The sequence below is a fragment of the Girardinichthys multiradiatus genome, chromosome 20 (genome assembly GCF_021462225.1).
Source record: "Girardinichthys multiradiatus isolate DD_20200921_A chromosome 20, DD_fGirMul_XY1, whole genome shotgun sequence".
Taxonomy (NCBI): Eukaryota; Metazoa; Chordata; class Actinopteri; order Cyprinodontiformes; family Goodeidae; genus Girardinichthys; species Girardinichthys multiradiatus.
In genome coordinates, this window is record NC_061812.1 from 30,704,135 (window position 1) to 30,727,428 (window position 23,294).

General features: G+C 38.4%; 2 protein-coding genes across 3 annotated transcripts; both read left to right on the forward strand.

The window, feature by feature from the left end:
* Positions 1 to 1,763: 1,763 nt before the first annotated feature.
* On the forward strand, positions 1,764 to 12,371 carry adipor1a (adiponectin receptor 1a). Of its 2 annotated transcripts, none has more exons than XM_047346958.1 (8): positions 1,764 to 1,913; positions 5,346 to 5,554; positions 5,644 to 5,757; positions 7,379 to 7,550; positions 7,675 to 7,861; positions 8,720 to 8,907; positions 9,197 to 9,390; positions 10,661 to 12,371. In XM_047346958.1, exons 2-8 carry the CDS (start codon positions 5,408 to 5,410, stop codon positions 10,787 to 10,789), a joined length of 1,131 nt encoding a protein of 376 aa, XP_047202914.1. In that variant the 5' UTR covers positions 1,764 to 1,913; positions 5,346 to 5,407; the 3' UTR covers positions 10,790 to 12,371. The 2 variants fall into 2 exon arrangements, with proteins under 2 accessions (XP_047202914.1, XP_047202915.1); XM_047346959.1 differs by lacking the exon at positions 1,764 to 1,913 and adding an exon at positions 1,950 to 2,082.
* Positions 12,372 to 14,359: 1,988 nt separating this feature from the next.
* Positions 14,360 to 16,338, forward strand: rabif (RAB interacting factor). The gene is made up of 3 exons (XM_047347927.1): positions 14,360 to 14,493; positions 14,939 to 15,090; positions 15,780 to 16,338. The coding sequence occupies exons 2-3, from the start codon at positions 14,947 to 14,949 to the stop codon at positions 16,026 to 16,028; spliced, it is 393 nt and encodes a 130-aa protein (XP_047203883.1). The 5' UTR covers positions 14,360 to 14,493; positions 14,939 to 14,946; the 3' UTR covers positions 16,029 to 16,338.
* Positions 16,339 to 23,294: the final 6,956 nt, after the last annotated feature.

Here is a 23,294-nt window from a genome sequence, read left to right on the forward strand (position 1 = left end):
TACATTAACATCTACATCTAATTCTTTTTCTGTGACAGAGTATTAACCATAAAACATTCATATGCTCAAATTTTCTATTAGCAGGTAGAAATTACAGCCAAATGTTATTTTTTCAGCTGCAGATTTATTTCCATATTGGCTCAGTTTTATTGTACTTCCTACAAAAAAAACCTTCGTTTTTATCAGACAGTTTCAATAATTCCCCCTTTAGAGTCTTTTTACTCTATTATGTTCAAGTGCAGCAGTAATTTTGTGTCCCTCCTCATGTTTCAACTCATTTTACTGGTATATCCGCCATTGCAGTGACATTTATTGGCGTCCCTGGTAAAGATGTGTAAAAAGCCTCAACATAAAGGTATATTGTTATTGTAGCAGCCTAGATCTCACGTTGAAATGTAGAAAAATCCAACCAATTTGAAAACATTTATTCAGAGGTAAAAAACATCCCATGTTAAAAAATAATAAATATATATTTGTTTTTGCTTGCACAATTATTTGGTGTGCTTGATGTTTAAATATCTTGCACAAAGTCCTTCTCACTTAGTCTTCTACAATATCTAACAAGGTTGGAGCATACAGAGAGGCTCTTTTCGGACAGATTTTTCAGAGTTCTCAGTCCTCTCGTATGTTCTCGTCTCTAGTTCAGTCCACAGGTTTTCCATATAGGATTTAGGATCCTTTTGACTGAGACAGAAAGACTGATTTTGTGTCTGATCAACCATTTTTGTGTTGATTTGTCCAAATGTTTTGGATCATTAGCTTATTGAAAGATCCACTGATTTGCATTTCACCAGTAAAAGCCATCAGTTTTTTTGTTTTTCAAAGAGGCAATGATGCCATGCTCTTTAAAAAGGTTCTCAGGGTCGTTGCCAGCGAAACAGGCCCACAGCATCACAGATCCTCCACCTTGCTTAGCAGTGTGCATGAGGTGCTTTTCCTCATATTCATCCTTTAGCTATATAAGGGAGTAGAAAAGGCATACACTTATTTCTTCCTATCCCATCTCATTTTTTATAATTTAATAAATACAGTGAATGTAAAAAAAAAAAAGGATCTTATCTTAAAGCTTTTCACATCTTTATTGTGAAAGATGGATGAAAATTATTCATTTAGGTTTAAGATCATCTTTCAAATGTACCTACATGTTTCTTCTGGCTGGAAGTAATATTAACATTTTGGAGTTGTTCAGCCAGGGTCCCGACTTTATTCTGATAGAGAAGATTAGGGTGATTGCATGGAGGCCTTTAACCTTAAGAGATTTAGTGCTCTTCGTCAAAAATAACGTGTCAAAATACCAGTAGAAACATGCAAAATACGTTGTTTTTTTGTTTGTTTTGCTGTAGTGTCAATAAAAAATTATCCACTGATTATTATTGAAGGAACTATAAATATTTTTTTGACTTGCTGTTTATTAAAATGTTTAAAAAAGAAAGAAATGCAGTATTTTCCGAACTGATTATCATTTTAACATTGTTTTATGATCTTTTGAGAGATGTTTATTATCAGAGATGTCTATTAACAGATTTCCTGGTTAAAGGCAATTAGTTTCACTAAATCTGCCATGGGTATGAATAATTTTGGGCCTAATTGTACAAACACATTCTGTTTCGAGGCTTCACTCCACAAACAGAAATGCAAAACATTAACGTAAGTACGGTTTTAGGATTCAGTTTTGTGTTGTATAATTTTATTACGTCATTTCCCCCCACTAAATAAACTAGCTTGACGTTTTTTCTAAATAAAATTGCCACTTGTTTGGCCAGCGTCGTAAACAAAACGTATTTGATTTAGCTTTTAGTTTGAAAGAACTGGAAGGGATTCAGCTTTGCTAGGAGACTTCAACTTCCGGACGTAGCTTTGTTTCGCTCAACCATAAATAATTTACCTTTCTGGTTAGGAGTCTTCCTCGTCAGGTAACTTCGGGGCATTTGATTAATATTTTTTGCCAGTGTTAACCCTGCTGAGTGTTTAGCTAAGCCTGTGGCCTGGTGTCGTCGTTTGTACATCTCTATTTCTGGCAGCAAGTGCGTTGCAAAAGAATCAATTTCCTGTTCGGCTGGTTGGAGCTCGGTTAGCTAACAGGTAACGTTAGCAACCTGATATTTATGAGGCTGTTCAAAACTAGAGGATTTATCGACCTCATCGGTTCTCAGTGTTTATTAACTCGGCGTATTTTTAAAAGATGTTCCCAACCGTACATTATTCGCACATTAGGATGACTTCGTTTGTATTTTAGGGTAGTTTACATTTTGTTCTCCATGTTCCGTCAGACGCTTTTGTGTTTTGGGGGTAATGAATATCTGTCGAGAAGCCGTTCGCCTACAAACAGCAACTTTGTTGAAGGTTTCGTCGTTATTATTAGCCTTAGCATCACATCAGAAATCATTTTACTGATTGAATCATGTAGATTAATTCTGCCCTGTTAACATGCCTCTCTGGAACCTGTAGTTAAATGTTAATAATGGAAAGTGATTTATGCTACACTGTAAAAAAAAAAAAAAAAAATCACGTATTATTTCACAGTTAAATTAAAAGATTGTATGTCTTCCTTTAATGATTGAGAATCTCTTGTTTAAATCTTGGTTGGTATGAATTTGATAACGACTGAACTCCTTTTGAGAATTAAAAATCTGCTTCAGCTTGTGTAAACTAGTATACTGTAAACCTTTAGTCTGACTAGATAAACTGGATTAGTTAATGGATAAGACTGTTTAAGAAACTTGTCTGCTTTTTTTCTTCTTTTTTTTATAAAATAAAAAATGTATTAATTACTTTGAGCTGATATCAGCCTTTTAACAGAATTAATATAGAGTTGCACAATATATTGCGAATTCATCGGCATTGTAGCATAGGTGTGTGCAGTGTTACTATTTCCAAAGGGCTGTTTAGAAAAGCTATCAAATTACTTGGTCAAGAATTCATTCTTTGCATCCTGGTAATAAAATCAGACATTTGGTTGCAGTGTATGCTGTCACAGATGAGAGAGATAAGGGAGAGAAAATGTGTATTTTTCACAGCTGATCTTGTCCTTTTATGATTTTTCTGATATCTTGCTTATGTGTCATGCTGAAATAATTTTATCTTTGTATGACAACACATTTATATAAGTTTTACTAGCGATGCACTGATCAGGCCTTTTCTGGCCAACACTGATATGCGGTTTTCTGCACTTTCCCAATTTTGATCATTTCCGTTTTGATTTTCTAAAGACTATAACATAGAAGAGAAAAGATGTGTAGATTTGATGGTAGATTTGAGTCCAGCAGAAATCTAGCAACATTTTAAGATTGACCCTAACCTTTGTCTGTTTTTGATTAAATTCAAAGAAGGGCACCAAAGTACCTTGACAGAAATTGGTGAAAGTTCTTAGTTTTGATTCATTTTTTGAATAAAAAAAATATTTAGACTTTTTAGCTTTTAATTCACTGATCACCTGTTCTGGACAATCAAGGGAAAATGTGGCAGATTCTGATTCTTCGCCAGTTGATTGGTGTATCTCTAATATTTGCCAAATTCTTGTTTGATCAAATTTGCTTGATGTTTTTTTAAATAATTCCTTAACTTTCTAAAAGCCAGGTTTTTGATTAGATCCCACTTTAACTTGGACGTTTTCACCGAGATGAAAATACCAATTTACAAAACATTACAGTTGCCGTCCACTTTGCAGTTACATTTGTGTTTCAGCAGAGTGCTGATTTCTACTGTAAACTGGAAGTATTTTTCATGAATGTGTTAAAATACACTGCCCCAAAAAATAAAGGGAAGACTCAAATAACACATCCTAGATCTGAATGAATGAAATATTCTCATTGAATACTTTGTTCTGTACAAAGTTGAATGTGCTGACAACAAAATTACACAAAAATCATCAATGGAAATCAAATTTATTAACCAATGGAGGCCTGGATTTGGAGTCACACACAAAATGAAAGTGGAAAAACAGACTACAGGCTGATCCAACTTTGATGTAATGTCCTTAAAACAAGTCAAAATGAGGTTCAGTATTGTGTGTGGCCTCCATGTACCTGTATGACCTCCCTACAACGCCTGGGCTCCTGATGAGACGGTGGATGGTCTCCTGAGGGATCTCCTCCCAGACCTGGACTAAAGCATCAGCCAACTCCTGGACAGTCTGTGGTGCAACGTGACGTTGGTGGATGGAGCGAGACATGATGTCCCAGATGTTCTCAGTTGGATTCAGGTCTGGGGAACGGGCGGGCCAGTCCATAGCTTCAATGTTTTCATCTTGCAGGAACTGCTGACACACTCCAGCCACATGAAGTCTAGCATTGTCCTGCATTAGGAGGAACCCAGGACCAACCGCACCAGAATATGGTCTCACAAGGGGTCTGAGGATCTCATCTCGGTACCTAATGGTAGTCAGGCTACCTCTGGCGAGCACATGGAGGGCCATGCGGCCTTCCAAAGAAATGCCACTCCACACCATTACTAACCCACTGCCAAACTGGTCATGCTGAAGGATGTTGCAGGCAGCAGATCGCTCTCCACGGTGTCTCCAGACTCTGTCACATGTGCTCATTGTGAACCTGCTTTCATCTGTGAAGAGCACAGGGTGCCAGTGGCGAATTTGCCAATCCTGGTGTTCTCTGGCAAATGCCAAGCATCCTGCACGGTGTTGGGCTGAGAGCACAACCCCCATTGGTGGACGTCGGGCCCTCATACCATCCTCATGGAGTCGGTTTCTAACCATTTGTGCAGACACATGCACATTTGTGGCCTGCTGGAGGTCATTTTGCAGGGCTCTGGAAGTGCTCCTCCTGTTCCTTCTAGCACAAAGGCAGAGGTAGCGGTCCTGCTGCTGGGTTGTTGCCCTCCTCCATGTCTCCTGGTGTACTGGCCTGTCTCCTGGTAGCGCCTCCAGGCTCTGAACACTACGCTGACAGACACAGCAAACCTTCTTGCCACAGCTTGCATTGATGTGCCATCCTGGATGAGCTGCACCACCTGAGCCACTTGTGTGGGTTGTAGAGTCTGTCTCATGCTACCATGAGTGTGAAAGAACCACCAACATTCAAAAGTGACCAAAACATCAGCCAGAAAGCATAGGTACTGAGAAGTGGTCTGTGGTCCCCACCTGCAGAACCAGTCCTTTATTGAGTGTGTCTTGTTAATCGCCAAAGATTTCCCCCTGTTGTCTATTCCATTTGAACAACATCATGTGAAATTGTTTGTCAATCAGTGTTGCTTCCTAAGTGGACAGTTTGATTTCACAGAAGTTTGATTTACTTGGAGTTATATTGTGTTGTTTAAGTGTTCCCTTTATCTTTTTGAGCAGTGTAAATGGCCAATGTAGTACATTAAATGTTGTCATTCCGGGTTCACAGGAGGAAGTGTCCTTGTCCCAATTGAATACAGGACTTTGAGCAGGTCATCGGGCAGTCTCCCTATGTCAGTCCGAAACGGGTCTGCCAGTGATGCAGACTGCCAGATCTCTGAGGACTGCAGTGTCCCAGATGTTGAGCTGATAGAGCTCGGGCCACTGCTGGAGGAAGTAGGGGGTCGGCTGGGTTCATCTAAAGGTGTCCATCCAGAGGTAGGACCTCTCGTTTCTTTGCCTCTAGTCCAGAAAAATGTTAGCATTCTGTGTCTCATTAACAAAGGTCTGTTCTGATCTCTTTAAAGGGAGCAGCAATGATTGCTGATGAGGAAGAGGAGGATGATGAGGTGGGAGAGGTTCTGACTTTACCTCTTCAGGCTCACCATGCCATGGAGAAAATGGAGGAGTTTGTGCACAAGGTAATAAATTGATTCAGTTAAATAAATAGGATTTGTAGTTGGTGTTGGAGCTGTTCCAGTTTCCCCCTCATCATCAGCCACCCTCCCTCTAACTGCTGTAGTCTGGTTGCCCTCAGGGTGGCCTGGCCCCGTTTTTACCACCGCTACATGAGCTCATGTTCATTTTAGTGGGCTCAGCCCTCGAGTTAGCCAGTCTGGCTTCACATCAGTGCTTTCACATCCTGTTGTTGAATCACTTTCTAATGCTACTTTGCTTTACAGTAAATTTATTGGATTTGGGTTACAGTAAATGTTGCCTGTTCTCATTCTCAGATGTGATAAAGACAGCAAACCAGTTTGTTTTGATTCTGTCAAACAAGAATAACCGTTACAGCTGCAGCTTTAAATAACCTCAGCTAACCGACAAGTTCATAATTGTGTACCAGCTCTTTGTAAACTACATGTGGTTCAATAGCAAGCCAAAACAAGCTTTAGATCGTACCATTAGTTTGATTAGTTTTATGAGGTGTTGAAATACTTTTAAGACACCTGACCAGATAAAGTTTGGAGAAACGTTTTACTGACCAGAAGTGAGTTTTGTATATTTATTTGTACATCAAGGCACTCTTGACGTTATTTCTGACACTAGATATGTGTGAATATAAACCATGAAAAGACAAAAGCATTTGTAAGTTGGCTTTTCATTGATGTAGAAAAAAAAACTGGCAGCTTTTTAAAATCAGATTAAACCAGACAGTTTATTTCCTCCTGCAGGTAGTGTCAAGGAGAACTGGGAACACATCTCCACCCGCTGCAACAGAGAAGGCCATAATGCCTATAATAAACAATGAAATCAGACCACAACAGCATTATTCTCAGATTGTTTCATAGATATCAGGGTTTAAAAGCCACATTTTCCCACTCAAAATCAAGCTGTGTGGAAATGTGTAGCTAGAATGGATGCTGAATGAACTGTGCAGATCCTGCTTCTTTGTGGGAGAAAGGAAAAAAGAAGAGCACTATGATCGGGATTAATACCTGCTATCTAAAGACATGATTTATGGCGATTTCATTGTGGTTCAACTCCCGGAACTGAATTCAAATTTCTTCCAGTTCAGAGAAAGTTTGTAATAATCCATAAGTCCTTTAATAATTAAAGTCTGCAGATGTATCTCCTAGGAACAGTAAAACCACATGCAGCTGCAGCAGCTCCGTTAAAACTTAAAGCTGTGAATAATCCTGGGCAGTTGTGACCGTTTTAATTTAAATCTCAGAACATAAACGCAGTAAAATATTCTAACTTTACTGGTTAAAATGATTTTATGTGTTACTCTCTCCATCTCCATAGAGATGCTGAAAGCTAAAATCTGCACAGGCTTTAATGACAGCTTTCCACTAAGTTTGTCTGATTTTAACGTGTTTGAAGACGAAACGCTGAGATATTCACTATCGGTGACTGGGTGTAAATAATGTGTGGGGAAACAAATATACAGCTGGTCCAGGTTCCTGCTTGGGAAAAGATGGGCTTGAAAAACTGACCCAGAAAAATACCCTGGTTCCTGGAAAAGAGTCACAGGTAGTTTGTTCAGTGATTGTGTATTTAGTCCTTCATGCGCAGGTAAACATTGTTGCTGCTTTGCAGGTTTGGGAGGGTCGCTGGAGGGTCATTCCCTTTCATGTCCTGCCAGATTGGCTGAAGGACAACGATTACCTCCTGCATGGACATCGACCTCCAATGCCTTCGTTCAGGGCCTGTTTCGGAAGTATCTTCAGAATTCACACTGAGACGGGAAACATCTGGACTCATCTGTTAGGTAAGCATGAAAACTCATTTACAGTTTCTCCTACTTTTAATCATATGTATTTTTCTCATTTCTGTTATCACCAATTGATCAGCTAAATTGTATGAAGGTCCTAAAGCTTTGCTTCCTTTCTCAGGGTGGATCTTATTCGTCTGTCTGGGCACTTTAACCATGTTGCGCCCCAACATGTATTTTATGGCACCTCTGCAGGAGAAGGTTGTGTTTGGGATGTTCTTCCTGGGAGCAGTCCTCTGCCTCAGCTTCTCCTGGCTTTTTCATACTGTCTACTGCCACTCGGAAAAAGTCTCTCGCACGTTCTCCAAGTAAGGACTTATTGTGCTGGCAAGAAATAACTAAAATAAGTGTCCCTTGCTGGCCAGAAAAAACTAACTAACTAAACTTACAGTTGTACTCTGTTTGCTAATGAGGTAGCTTCTGAGGGCAAAAGTTACACCGTAATTTATTTAGGGTATCAAAACAAACCCTGCTGCATACAAATGTATGCCACACTCAACATTTTATGCATATAATAAATGAAAAAGACTAAACAGGATGAGTCAAGAAAGTGTCTTTCCACTCAGAGAAGCATGGCAGCCTAGCTTAGTTTTGCAAAGTTACATCTCAAACATCCGAAAGACTCCTGCAACAATCTCCTTGGGAAAGAGGAGACCAAACGCACCACGTCACATCTGGAGAAAACCAAACATCAGAACAAATGCCTCGCACCAACTGTGATGCACAGCGGTGCTTAAATGTAAGGCCATCTGTTTGCCTGCTCAAGCTAGACCCAAACTGGGTCACACAACAAGACGCTGATCTCGGGCAGAGTATCAGGTCTGAAGCTAAATAAGTTGACTGAAAAGCTGTGGTGGGACCTTAACAGAGTTGTGCAGAAATGTTAGTTCCTCTTCTCTTTTAAATGAACCATTTTAAGTTTGGATTCCAGCAAATCTCCTGTGGACCAGCTCTTTAAAACAGCCTGTCCTTATTGTTGTTCATCTCTACCTGCTTTGTCTAGTCTTGCTTGGTTTTGATTTTAGAAGAATCAAAGTGCAAATATAGTTGAACATGTTTGACCCGGACAGCTGCATCTGCTTTGGCTTGACCTATTGAGATAAGTGAATGTGTTTTGAGTCTTGGATGGAGACGTTGCGATCATCACTGTCGCCTTCTCTCCTCAGGCTTGACTACTCGGGCATTGCCCTCCTGATCATGGGTTCCTTCGTGCCCTGGCTGTACTACTCCTTCTATTGTTCCCCTCAGCCTCGACTGATCTACCTCACCATTGTATGTGTTCTCGGCATCGCTGCCATCATAGTTGCCCAGTGGGACAGATTCGCCACCCCTCGTCACAGGCCAACAAGAGCAGGTGAGGACAATGTGGTGTTTTTCTTCGCGCTGTTTAATCTGTTGTGTCTTTGGGCATTTTGCTTTGGCTTGATTCTGGTCTTATCACACAGATAATTGTGTTTTGGCTTCACCTTTCCAGAAGTGGGATTTTGTACTTGCAAAGGTTGCGGAGGGAACATTAAGAAACATCTTTTGTTAAAAATGACTGATTCTGCCTTTTTTAATGTCGGAAAATACTTAATTCATGTTCCTTTGTTTTGCATCAAAGTGTTTATATCTTTAAGCATTTCCATTTACTCTGTGCTCAGGCGTGTTCATGGGTCTTGGACTAAGTGGCATTGTCCCCACCATGCACTTCACTATAGAGGAAGGCTTTGTAAAGGCCACCACAGTCGGACAAATGGGTTGGTTTTATCTGATGGGGGCCATGTACATCACTGGTGCTGGTCTGTATGCAGCCAGGATCCCCGAACGCTTTTTCCCTGGAAAGTGTGACATCTGGGTAAGTGTATAATGTGTCAAATACTACAAATGTACAAATTATACACAGAATGGACGGCGTTTGAAATGCTGTTGATACAAAGTTAGGGTTTCAGCATCGTTATTCAAATAACAAATTAATTTTCTTTCTTGGTTTATATTTTATAATTTTAAAAGGTAGATTAAACGGACATTCAGATTAGCTTGTTGTTTGTGTAGTTTTAATAATGCAGAAGACAGGTACTCATGAAATCTGACACAGAAAAGTTCTGTTAACAGTAGAGAACCACTGATCGGAGATTTTGTGGCAATTTCCAAACCTCAAATTTAAAAACCTCTAACTTGGTGATACTGACGCTCAAAGTGTTAAAACGTTTTAGATAAGGCCCAATTCTCAGTCTTAGTCACAGGTCTTAAGTTTAACTTACTGTGACTTGCAGAAACCCTGTTTAGCTGATCCTGATTGTGTATTTAGAACATTAACAATGAATATGTTTATATGAAGATTTAATTGTCCTAATTTGTTGTAAAATTAAAAAGAAATCCAGGAACAGGTTACGAAGGTGTCTTGTTCTGCATTTCTAAAGTAAATTTATAAATGCAGTGACATGTGTACAGGACTATTTACCCATATAAAGCCCCACAATCTCCTTTATTCTTCTGCAAGATAGATCACAGCTCACTAACATTTTTTCTTTCTTTTTGTTTTATTTTGCACACATGCCCCAAATTATAAAAAATATTAAAAACTTCATATTTAAAAGAAAATGTGTATTAAATCTTTCATACAGTTATAGAAACGTATATACAGCTGCCTTAAGAAGCCTTTGTGATTAATCATTAATTATTTATAAGAAGCAAAGTAAGGCCATCTGTTAGAGAGCAGACAATGTTACACAGCTCTGCAGTTTCACAATTATTTCCACTGACAAAATTATTACAGAGTTGACTTTTTTAAATTGTCTTTTTAATATTATATAATAATCATTAATATGGTTAGCATTACTAAAACAGTCTGTCTGTTTTCCCTGTTTACTAAGTACAAAATGATACTAGCTCGGAGACTTCCAGAAGCCTGCTAGCATTTCCAAAATCCAGCACGTTCTGTGACAGATAGAAATCTTTTAGCTCCTGGCCTGGTTGGGGCAGATCGATCATAAAATCGTCCGTTTCTGGTCACCAGCTGATTCATCACTAGTTTACAGGCTCATACCAGCTAAACTTTACCATTTAGATGTATTATTCAACAGTACTGACGCAGATGTCTTTCACGTGTCTTTCCTTTTCCGCAGTTTCATTCTCATCAGATTTTCCATGTTCTGGTCGTGGCGGCAGCGTTCATTCATTTCTATGGCGTCTCCAACCTGCAGGAGTTCCGCTACGGCCTTGAAGGAGGATGCACAGATGACTCTCTACTCTAAAAAGCCCAACTGTGACTTACTTTTCTTTACAGCTACACCCACACAAACAAACACACACACACACACACACACTTAAACACGCAAAATGCTGCTGAACATCAGTATAGTCTTTTTGCTCCTTCTGTACTTCTGGGTTGCTTACATCTTCTTTGGGTTTTCGTGGTCTTTCTGCTTTGGCTCTTTTTGCTCCAGTAAAGTAGCACCTACTAGCCAATGTATTACGGAGGGAACAGACATCAATTATTACCATGATAATTGTCAGATAAGTGTTAAACATAGTGTTTTCAATTAGGAAAAAATGTGGGATTTTAACCAAGTCTGATAGCCTCTTCATAGATTCTCTCTGTTGCCCCCAAGCTCCTCGTGGTCTGTTACAGTTGCACAAAAGGGTACAGAGGGTAATATTATTTATGCTAAAGGAGAAGGCATCAAATGCAAGTCATTCTCACTCACATGCAGGTTAGAGAATGGTTGGGAGGTCCACAGCGGCGTGGAGGCTGGGAAGAACAAACACGGCTGCGCGAGGAGTTGAAACCTGTATGGATGTCACCAGATGTTTGTTTTCCTTGTACCGATATCGATGGCTCATGTTTGGCTTCTCAGCAATAAAAAAGAGTCAGATTTCTAAAATCTCATTGAATAGAAAACTCCAGTGTTTTTATATTGTTTTAAGGTGAATTTGAAACCTGTCCTGGCAGATTGGAGAAAAGCCTCTAATCCACCTGCAGAATAATTTAATGTGCATAGTTTTTATTGAGGAATCAAATAAATTCATTGTTTCCGAGAACATCTTTGATAAAATTATTACAAACTAGATGGGTTTGGATATTTAGGCTCCTATTGACAAACCTCCAAAACAGATTAAAGGTAAGCTTTTCAATGCGACACAGGAGCTGTAATTGTTTGTTGCTGCTGTGTAAAAATCTAGCAACCTAATTCAGGTTAGACTGGGACTACAGGCCATCGCTGATCAATTAGGAATAACGTTTCAGCGATAAACTCTTAGAGTTACTAGTTCCTGAGCTGTGGCCAACGTACGGATCTGAAACGGCGATCAAACCGCATCTTAGTCAGCTGGAGAGTTTTTCTTTTCTGCTTGATTTCAGATCTAAAAAGGTGTAAATGTTTAGCGCACCTTACTTTACAGGATTCGATTCCAGACTGTAATTCATTAAATGAGGTTTAAAATATGCTCTGGATGATTAGTAGAAACTTTTGCGTATTCCTGTGCCTTAGGCCAATGGAAATGTTTTCAAATAAAACGGCCTATCTTAACAGTCAAAGGAGCATCCAGCATTAAGGGATTTTTTCTTCTTTCTTGTTTTCCTCACCATGTATACAATCAAATCATTATTAAAGTTGCAATTCCATTGATAGGTTGTACACAATTCTGTTAAAAGACTCCTTTTTCTAGATGATCTTATTCAAGCTTTATTACAAAGACTAAACATGAGTATCCCTGATTTTGTGTAATGTTCTGTGTAGAAAGTGATGAATCATACATTTCTTTGAAATGTAAATCTAAATATTTATTGATGGTAATATTGGAAAATTATTGTAATAAATTCTTTTCCACATGTAAGTTAATGTTGTTTCATTTTGCAACCGTACATTTGAACACATACAAGTAGACCTATATGCAAAAGCATTCATAGTCCATTAACTATTTCACATTATCCCACATTAAAACCATATTTTATTTTATTTAGATTTTATGATAGACCAACTGAAAGTAGTGCATATTTGTCATTTGAAAAGGTTTTTATTTTGTATTCATTTTTTACTCATGCACATTTAGAAGTTGTGGCGTCCCATTTGTTTTCATCTCCCCTCAGTCAATATTTTATAGAACTATTGTTTTTTTTAATGCAATTACAGCTGCATGTATTTTGGGTCTGTCTCTTTCATCTTTGCACATCTGGGAAAAGCAATTTTCTAGAATAGCGATAGATTCTCAGTTAAAGTCCCAGTAGAGTTCAGCAAACTATATGTTCACGTTTGTGATGATAGGAAAGATTATACTATAGATTTTAGAGGCATCACATCCAAACAACCAGTTAGCATTTTTAGACCATTTAATTGTTGTCATGGAGACTTGGTGACCCCCAAGACGCCACTCTTTGCTGTAGTTCTCAGTAAACTTTGGAGATTTTTTTACTTTCTGTAACTCAATTCAATTCAAAGATACTTTATTGATCCCCGAGGGGAAATTAGTACATCCTGCTCACTGACCAGGGTGCCAAGATAAATATGAGTCCTCATCCAAGTCTTGGGCCAGCGTGATATTAATTTTATACCCCATGGAAACAGAATGTCATAGATTACATAACTTCCAAGAATTTTGTTAAAAACATATTTTTACCATATGGATTTTTTGTTGGCATATTTTCCTATTTATTTTAAATAATTGCTGCTTTTACTATAATGTATGTATTTTATTGCAACAAGATTTGTGCCACCAGCACCATTGCTTATTCCAATTTTATCTCCATATATCAGTGGTTCTTAAACATTTAGATTTTGAGCAATTAAGTAATACTGACACAGACGGGAATAGTGTTATAACTCGGTTATTGCTGTTTAAAATGTGAAAACATTTTTATTAAGTCAGTTTGATGGGCCTCAACATTGATTATACTATTTTTAGCCCTTTATGTCAGCATTTCTGTATTTCTTGTAACTTTTAACGCAAAGGTATCATTTTACAAATATATTTTGTTTTTTATTCATCCACCCATTATCTTCTGCTTATCTGAGATCAGGGTGTGGGGTAACAACTCCTGGAGGGAAACCCACACATCCCTCTCCCCAGCGAATCTCTCCTGCTCATTGGGAGATCCCAAAGCACTTCCAGGTCAGGAGGGCCATATAGTCCCTCCATGATGTTCTGGATTCACCCCAAGATGTCCTCCCAGAGGGAGATGTTTAATAAGCAGAGATGAGGGTCATAAGACACATTATACAATTTGTTAATTAAAAAAAATCTTCTTTAATGTGTGTCCTGTTCCCTTTGAAAACATAATTTTGTATTGGTATTTTCTGGGTCTGGATGTGCAATAAAATGAAATAAATTTTAAAAAGTGGATTTTTAATTTGAACTTATTGTATAAAATAAGGCTCACACCATACCAATCTAACAATTATTATAATAATTATTTTGAAATATGAGATTTATTCCATAAAATGTTTAATACATCAAATTCGTTTGTAACTATTGTTTTATCTAATATTAAATAACTATTTGTTGATACGTAATCAAAACTTGCAAAAATAAAGGCATACATGGTTAAAAATGACTACACATATTAGCATTTGGTTTTCAAGATCACTAAAACACTTCTTGAAACTTTCGTGAACATCAGATGAGACGTGGAACAAATTCTGGAAATTTGAGTATGCAAGTTCTGTTTGTAAGCCCAAAAGCTAATAAACCTCACTGGCGTTATAAAGACTAATCATAGAAATACTGTTTGATTGTTCAATTCAATCTTAAACTGTAGTATTGAATTTGACAACATGACATTATATGAACACATTTAAGCGTCAAAGACATCCTTTGTTGATGCGGCACCTCCTCGCAGGTAGTTGTTTGGCTTCGGACTCGTTTAATGGTTGCACCGTAACATCAGCTAGCATTCCAATGACTAACTTGGCTGTCTAACAGATTGCTTTTCTTCAACATCTTTTTCTGCTTCATAATTCAGGTACGTCTCAAATAAATTGTTCGACGTAAATATGCATGAGTGATATCCAACAGCATTCAATGAGGTCATTTGTCTCGTTGCAGGGGGTCATATTCAATGTTTTTATACGTTTTAGCATAAAAATGAGGCGCCTCTTTTTGGTTGCACTATTTTAGCATATATCTGAGATTATAGTTTACCAGTTGGTCTAAGTGTTCATAAATCAATGAGCGTGTTTACCTGTAATAAACTTCCGCTCTAGAACGTACCGGTTTTGTGCGTTCCGGTGCAATCGCTGTATGAGCTCAGCCTTTGTTCCGTTCAAACATTGGGTTGTATTGGATCAAACGTATAATTCTAGTTGAGGCATTAATTGTCCTTTTATAAGAGTGTGTTTCCCGATTGAAGAGGCGTTGTCTTGAACATCCATGTCTGTATACATCAATGTAAAGTCACTGCTTTTCAGGACGCAACATGGATAACAATCAAGAGTCCAAAGACGGCACTGATCGATCTGACCTGGTGTCTGAGGACGGGAAGAACACCAAGTCTGTTCTGTGTCAGCGGTGCGGGTCCAAGGTGCTGTGTCCTGGGATGGCCGTGTTCACAGAAAACGAAGTATGTTCGATTGATGCAGAGGATGCAAAAAAGAAAAAGTGTACATTTACAGTTTTACTGGTTAGAATAAATGCCACAGATTTAATGTGTAATGTTCCCGTTATTCAACCAAAAGATCATGTTCGTTACTGTAGAATATCTTTTCACTGTTAAAATCAATTTACATTGTTTTTTTAACACAGATATTATAAATATATTCTGAAATTGAGAGAAACATGACCAAGGTGTTGATGTAAACCAGATGTTTTGTGCTTTAATTAAGCATTAAAAACCATTAACTCAGAGACTAGTTGGAAAAAAAAAAGTCTACAAATTTCTGCTCCTTTCTACTACTGGAGAAAAGCGATGTGCAGTCAAAATAAAACACTGACATTTATAATTGTGACTTTTGGTAAACATTACCAGCATGCATAATTCTAAGATAATAATATAAATACTTTAATTAAACGACTGTGATTTAGTATTAGATTGGTTTGAAAGAGTTTTTTTGTCAAACATAGAATTGGTGCTCCTCATTAAAAAGATTTTGAGAATCAAAGTGTAATCCTGCTTTATCTAATTGATTGTACGCATTCTAATTAGATATAAATGCAAAAATACTCCACAACCCTTATTTTACTTTCTGTTTTGTACTCTTAGACAAATCTTTCTGTGCCATCTGTGCCCCTCCTCTCTCTCTCTCTCTCTAGCTGTTCCTACCATCCATGCGGAAAAAGAGCGGCCTCAGCAACGCCGAGGCCTCAGTCGACGGTGACACTCTGACCTCTCACTGGTTAGTGGATGACATGTTCAGTTTTGAGAACGTGGGCTTCACGAAAGACGTGGGCAGAATCAAGTATCTCATCTGTGCAGATTGTGAGATCGGACCAATCGGATGGCACTGTTTGGACGACAAGAAACAATTTTACGTTGCTTTGGACAGAGTGAATCATGAATAATGCTGGAGCAGACATAAGCCCTAAAGGACTTCAGAAATGCTTTGACCAGCTATGCATTCTTTTGTGGATTTGCCCCAATGAATTGACCCTTAATCGATCCATCATAAACACACTTAATGGAACTGCTATGTGTAAACCATTTGTAATAATAAGGTTGTGCCACATTCATTGCTATCTGTCAGACATCATTGTCCTAAGACTAACTAATCTTGACTCACTAATATTAAAATAAGTTTTGAAAGTTTTTCTTTTCTTGCAGCTGTTTCCTGGATGAAATAAAGTCATCAGATTTTATTGCTTATAACATTAAGATGTTTCTAGAGTCTTCTGCAATCTTGGAAAAATATTCTCATAAACTCTCTCTATTTGTCATATTTGAAACTGTGCAAACTGGTGTGCAGTTATATTCAGCCCCCTCTGAATAATATTTGTATTTATGACAGCTGTATTTCCAGCAGCATGTTTTTGGGGATATTTCTCTTCTGGAGATTTGATCGTTGCCTATTCTTTAAAAAATAGCTCTGGTCTGTGAACATCAAATTTTAAGTCCTGCCACAAATTCTAAATTGAAATTAGTTCTGGGCTTTGACAGACTCATTCTAACACATGAATATGCTTTGGTCTAAACCATTGCATTGTAGCTCTGGCTGTATGTTTAGGGTCGTTATCCTGCTGGAAGGTGAACCTCCTCCCCTGTTGCAAGGCTTTTGTTGCCTCCAACAGGTTTCTTGCAGGATTGCCCTGATTTAGCTCCATTTACCCACCCATCCATCAACTCTTGACTAGCCTCTTATTGTGCCTGCTGAAGAGAAACATTCCCACACCACAATGATGCCACCACCACCATGTTCTCATCTGACCAGGGCACCCTCTTCTGGCTTGTAGAAAACTACAATTTTGCAACTGTAGCTTTCTTCTTGCCACTCTTCCGCAAAGGCCAGGCTTGTGAAGTTCACGATTAGTCCTGTCAACAGATTCTTCCACTTGAATTTCTGCGGATCTTTGCAGCTCCTCCAGAGTTACCATGAGGCTATTGACTGCTTCATTGGTAATTGCTCTCAAGGCCCCAGTCTGTCAGTTTAGGTGGGTGTCCTTGTTTTTGTAGATTTACAGTTGTGATAAGTTCAAATCCTGGAATAATGTTGTACACCCTAACCCCGCTATGAACTTCTCAACTTTCTCCCTGACCTGTCTGGTCTGTTTCTTGGTCTTTATGATCCTATTTGTTTGCTAATAACCTCTAATAAACCTTTGAGGCCTTCATGAAACATCTGGATTAAAACTGAGATTAAATTATACATTTCTAGATTATATTCATTTATCAGGTCATTTCTGAAGGCAATTGGTTGTACTGAATTTGAATTTTGGTATCCAGGTAAAGGGGCTAAATATGAATGCATGGCAAACCTTTCTGGTTTTTGCTGGTCAAATATTTTAAAAAACATGCATCATTATTCTTCTCCGTCACAGTTATGCACGACTTTCTGTTTCTAATCACATTAAATCCAAATAAACATTGACGTTTGAGGCTGTAATTTGATAAAGTGTGAAAATGTTCGAGAAGTATGACTTCTGCAATTCAAAATTGTAACTGCAGTGCTAAAATGGTAAATATTAATCGATCTCTGAGCTGCTTTACTTTTAGTTTAGTGCTACATTTCAGGTTAAGCAAAGCACGTAATTCTGGTTCAAATTGTCTCTTGAAGCCTGTTAGGCCCTTTTCAATTACATGCTGCAGTATTTTCTACTCTGCACACGTTTCTCCACTTCATGCAGTATCACAGAGGAAGGATCTTTATTTTATCTTTGCATTGATTAGACGGGCACAGCTTATAAAAAATGGCTTACAATACATGTATAAAATGGGTATTACCCTGAAAATGTTTACTACTGCTTTTTATTACAGAGAAAGTTGAATATAATTTGATTCACAGCTTGCAAGACATAATTAAATCTATTCAATCAATGGTTATTAAATACTAAATAAATGAGGCCATTGCAAATCGTGTAGTTTTATTATAAATCAATGTAAAGCAGCGGTATTTCCCACTGTGTTTGTAGTAAACCCCCAGGCACACATGCCTTTATTTACAATAAAGTGTTTGCTGGATTTAAAAAGTAGAACAGCATCCTAACAAAAACGTTTTAGGATGCTGTTCTACTCTACAACACTAGATGTCCGGATTTGATGGCTTGACAAACTCATTCTACATTGCATCACGTGGTCCATTGTTTGAATATAGCGCACTTTCCAAGCAGCTGCACACACATTAACCCACACATAAACCCTAACACGGTAGTTCTTAATCTTAGTGGAACAAGCACCACAGAAGAAAATACCAAGGTTCCTGAGTACCAGTGGGTATGGGTTGGTATGATAAAGTCACAGTATAATAACATTGAATCACATTGCTGTAGTTTGACAGTATTTACACCATCACTGCGGTTAAAATAACTCGAAAAAAATAGTTTTATTTGTAACATTTATTTTTAAATATTGGAGGCAAGAGGATTGCAAGGTGGGGCAGTAGTTAGCATTGTTGCCTTGCTGCAAGGCCTTGGGTTTGAATCCCAGCCTGGGATCTTTCTGAATGGAGTTTGCATGTTCTCCCCATGCATGCATGGGTTCTCTCTGGGTACTCTGCCACAGTCCAAAAACATGACTGTTGGGTTACCCGGTTACTCAAAATTACACGGGCGTGCATGGTTGTCTTTATGTTCCCCCCGTGATGGATGGGTGATCTGTCCAGGGTGTACCCCGCTTATCGCCCAGCGATCACAGGAGATGGGCACCAGTCCCTCAGTGAGCCTGCAAGGATAAGCGAGTGTAGACGACAGATGGATATTTTGATTTTAATACATAAACCTCATAACACAGTATCAACACCTGACGTTAAAAACACTTATTCATGCACAGATGTAAACATTTCAGTTAATGCTGATGTTAATTCAGATGATATTAAGTTGATGAGAAGCTCCTAATCTATGTCTCTTTCAGTAGACCTTGAGCACACTGCTCTGGTATCTACAGGTCCTTCTCAAAATATTAGCATATTGTGATAAAGTTCATTATTTTCCATAATGTCATGATGAAAATTTAACATTCATATATTTTAAATTCATTGCACACTAACTGAAATATTTTAGGTCTTTTATTGTCTTAATACGGATGATTTTGGCATACAGCTCATGAAAACCCAAAATTCCTATCTCACAAAATTAGCATATCATTAAAAGGGTCTCTAAACGAGCTATGAACCTAATCATCTGAATCAACGAGTTAACTCTAAACACCTGCAAAAGATTCCTGAGGCCTTTAAAACTCCCAGCCTGGTTCATCACTCAAAACCCCAATCATGGGTAAGACTGCTGACCTGACTGCTGTCCAGAAGGCCACTATTGACACCCTCAAGCAAGAGGGTAAGACACAGACAGAAATTTCTGAACGAATAGGCTGTTCCCAGAGTGCTGCATCAAGGCACCTCAGTGGGAAGTCTGTGGGAAGAAAAAAGTATGGCAGAAAACGCTGCACAACGAGAAGAGGTGACCGGACCCTGAGGAAGATTGTGGAGAAGGGCCGATTCCAGACCTTGGGGGACCTGCGGAAGCAGTGGACTGAGTCTGGAGTAGAAACATCCAGAGCCACCGTGCACAGGCGTGTGCAGGAAATGGGCTACAGGTGCCGCATTCCCCAGGTCAAGCCACTTTTGAACCAGAAACAGCGGCAGAAGCGCCTGACCTGGGCTACAGAGAAGCAGCACTGGACTGTTGCTCAGTGGTCCAAAGTACTTTTTTCGGATGAAAGCAAATTCTGCATGTCATTCGGAAATCAAGGTGCCAGAGTCTGGAGGAAGACTGGGGAGAAGGAAATGCCAAAATGCCAGAAGTCCAGTGTCAAGTACCCACAGTCAGTGATGGTCTGGGGTGCCGTGTCAGCTGCTGGTGTTGGTCCACTGTGTTTTATCAAGAACAGGGTCAATGCAGCTAGCTATCAGGAGATTTTGGAGCACTTCATGCTTTCATCTGCTGAAAAGCTTTATGGAGATGAAGATTTCATTTTTCAGCACGACCTGGCACCTGCTCACAGTGCCAAAACCACTGGTAAATGGTTTACTGACCATGGTATCACTGTGCTCAATTGGCCTGCCAACTCTCCTGACCTGAACCCCATAGAGAATCTGTGGGATATTGTGAAGAGAACGTTGAGAGACTCAAGACCCAACACTCTGGATGAGCTAAAGGCCGCTATCGAAGCATCCTGGGCCTCCATAAGACCTCAGCAGTGCCACAGGCTGATTGCCTCCATGTCACGCCGCATTGAAGCAGTCATTTCTGCCAAAGGATTCCCGACCAAGTATTGAGTGCATAACTGTACATGATTATTTGAAGGTTGACGTTTTTTGTATTAAAAACACTTTTCTTTTATTGGTCGGATGAAATATGCTAATTTTGTGAGATAGGAATTTTGGATTTTCATGAGCTGTATGCCAAAATCATCCGTATTAAGACAATAAAAGACCTGAAATATTTCAGTTAGTGTGCAATGCATCTAAAATATATGAATGTTAAATTTTAATCATGACATTATGGAAAGTAATGAACTTTATCACAATATGCTAATATTTTGAGAAGGACCTGTATATTTTGGAACAGTGTCTCTCTGAAAAGAAAAATAGATTGTTTTAAAAATAAAATCTATTTTTCCTAATGGCTGTCTAATGTAAACATGGCAAAAACACTGAATTGTGTGGGTTTCTGAGAGCTGAGTCAGTGACCAGTAGTATGCAAGAGTCTGAAACTGAGAGATGAAGACTAAGGATGCAGAGATGGAGGACAGAGACAGAGAGGTTGATAAAACGATGCACCCCTGACCAGTTGAGCAGCACCAAACAGACCCAATCAAGTCTACAAGCAAATTTGATCCACTTGGTTAAAACTCTGCTGCATTGTTTATGTACTGATCGGAAGATTCTTCTGTTTTTTTTGGATTGGTTCTGAAATCCAAAGAAAGGAAGTACTGAACCACCGACACCTGTGTCAAAATTAAAACACCCGGTGCCTACCTGCAGAAACAACCTTGAGGCTGGGCCAAACAAACAATGTACAGAGAATTTCCGTCTAATAAGCCGACGAGCAAGATGCTCAGAACCACACGTCAAGAAACACATTCCGGATCACTGAGAGGTGACACAGTGAGACCCAGGACTAAAGGTTAAGTGTCTCATCAATTTATCTCAAGCTTTTCTGGGGCATCTGAACCTGTTGGCCTGTGAAGGCCTTCATCTGGTGAATTCTTTTCCAGGCTTTTTGTAAAGTTAAGTCGGGTATTTTAAAATCCAAATTATGTGCATAAACTGTAAGTTTACCTTTCCAGAGAGAAAGGCCTTTTAATAAGGTTAAATCCTTTATTAGCTAAAGAAAACCGGAACTTTCATTCTCAAACACTTTAGAGTTCCCTTTAAGTAGTGAGATTTCATGTTTGTTTGGTTATATCCTCTTAGGTAATCAATCATATCACAGTGATTTCTAATAGTATAATTATTGATACTTTTGTCACTAGATGCAATGTAATCATTCAATTCACAATTGAAGTAGTAATATTCTGATTTTGACAATAAATATATTTTCATGATATAGTTTTCTCATTCCGTTCATACAATTTAGGCTGCCTGAAAAGGAGAATTTAACCTCGGACAGAAAGATATTTAAAGATTTGAGACTGATTATTTATTTAATGAGACTGATAGGATTTTTATTTCATACTGAAGCTACCCATCCCTTGGGTTTAAGCACATTCACCAAGTTAAGTAGTATTAGTTTTCAAGTGCTTATTGCACAGAATATTCTGCCTTTCTGTTGTTCTCTTCACAGAGTAATAAAAGTCTAACAAGCTGATATAAGCTGATTTATTAGTCTGCTAGGGTAGCCTGGAGTCAACTTCTTTACACATAATACCACTCGTAGCTTGCCAACTATAATTTTAAAACAGTGTTACCTTAACATATGAAATGAGTGGCCCACCTTTAGTTTCCACACCAGGACACAATCTGTTTTTTGCAATGTGAGCTGTTTAAAAACATTCATATTTGTATTTTTTGTTAGCAAGGGGGAAGTGTGGTAGCCTCCTTTCAGCCAGCTGACTGGCTGAGCACTGCAACATGTTGGGGAGACGCAGTGTTTTCGAACTCTTTATTCCTTACAGCCATATCAAACTGGACATCTTCTCGGTAACACTAACTAAAGGCAACCCAAGTAGTACAGTTGGAGAACTTTGGCTTTGGTACATTGTTTTCCAATTGTGTTAATAAGATGATTGATGTGTATTTAATGCTTCTCTTGTATTTGGGTTTGAATACTGAAACCATTATTAACACACAATTTTATGGTTTTAGGATACCTTATCAATAGAAGATAAATTAAATTAAAGCAACTGTGCAAATTGTATGTTTCATTATAACAGATGAAGGTGTACACAATAGGAAAAAAGTGTTTTTTTATGATGTATTGAAGCCCTTTTTGTAAAAACTTTTTTGTAAGCTTTGCACATTTACATATGCGCCATTTGTTTTTGCTATAACAACCAGAGCCACCTGCACATTATACTCTCTGAAAGTCACCACCAGGACGCCAAATCGAAACGGAGAACAGGGACATTCAAATCAGCCTTTTCTGAAATGTGAAGCAAAAGCAGCACTAGAGTATTTTTAGCAGCATTTTAACATGTGAGGTTTCTGAAGATCCTGTCAAACAATTTAAGGCTGAGCGAATGAGTCATACCTTTTTACAGTTTATGGAGGTAAGAGGTCTCATCTCAAATAAGGCAGAAAGGTGGTGAAATCCAAAAGTATTTATTTATCTGTTTCAAAGTGTTTACTTGATGCAGCCACTACCTTTAAATAAATACACTAGATGCTATTTGAAAAACCAACACAATGCAGTGATATGAAAGAAAAATGATACGTGGTTTTCAAAATGTATTACAAATAAAAATCCGATTCATACCTCTTTACTCTGATACCCAACATAAAATCAAATGCAGCCAATTGTCTTTAGGGCCCACCTTATTAATAAATAATGCCCAGCTGTGTGTAATTTAATCCCAGTATAAATCCAGCTGTTCTGTGAAGGCCTCAGAGGTTTGTTAGAGAACATTAGTGAACAAACATTATGAAGACTAAGCAACATGGTAAACAGGGATGAAGGTGTAGAGAAGTTTAAAATAGGGTTAGGTCTGATCAATCCAACATCTGAAAATGGAAAGAGTAT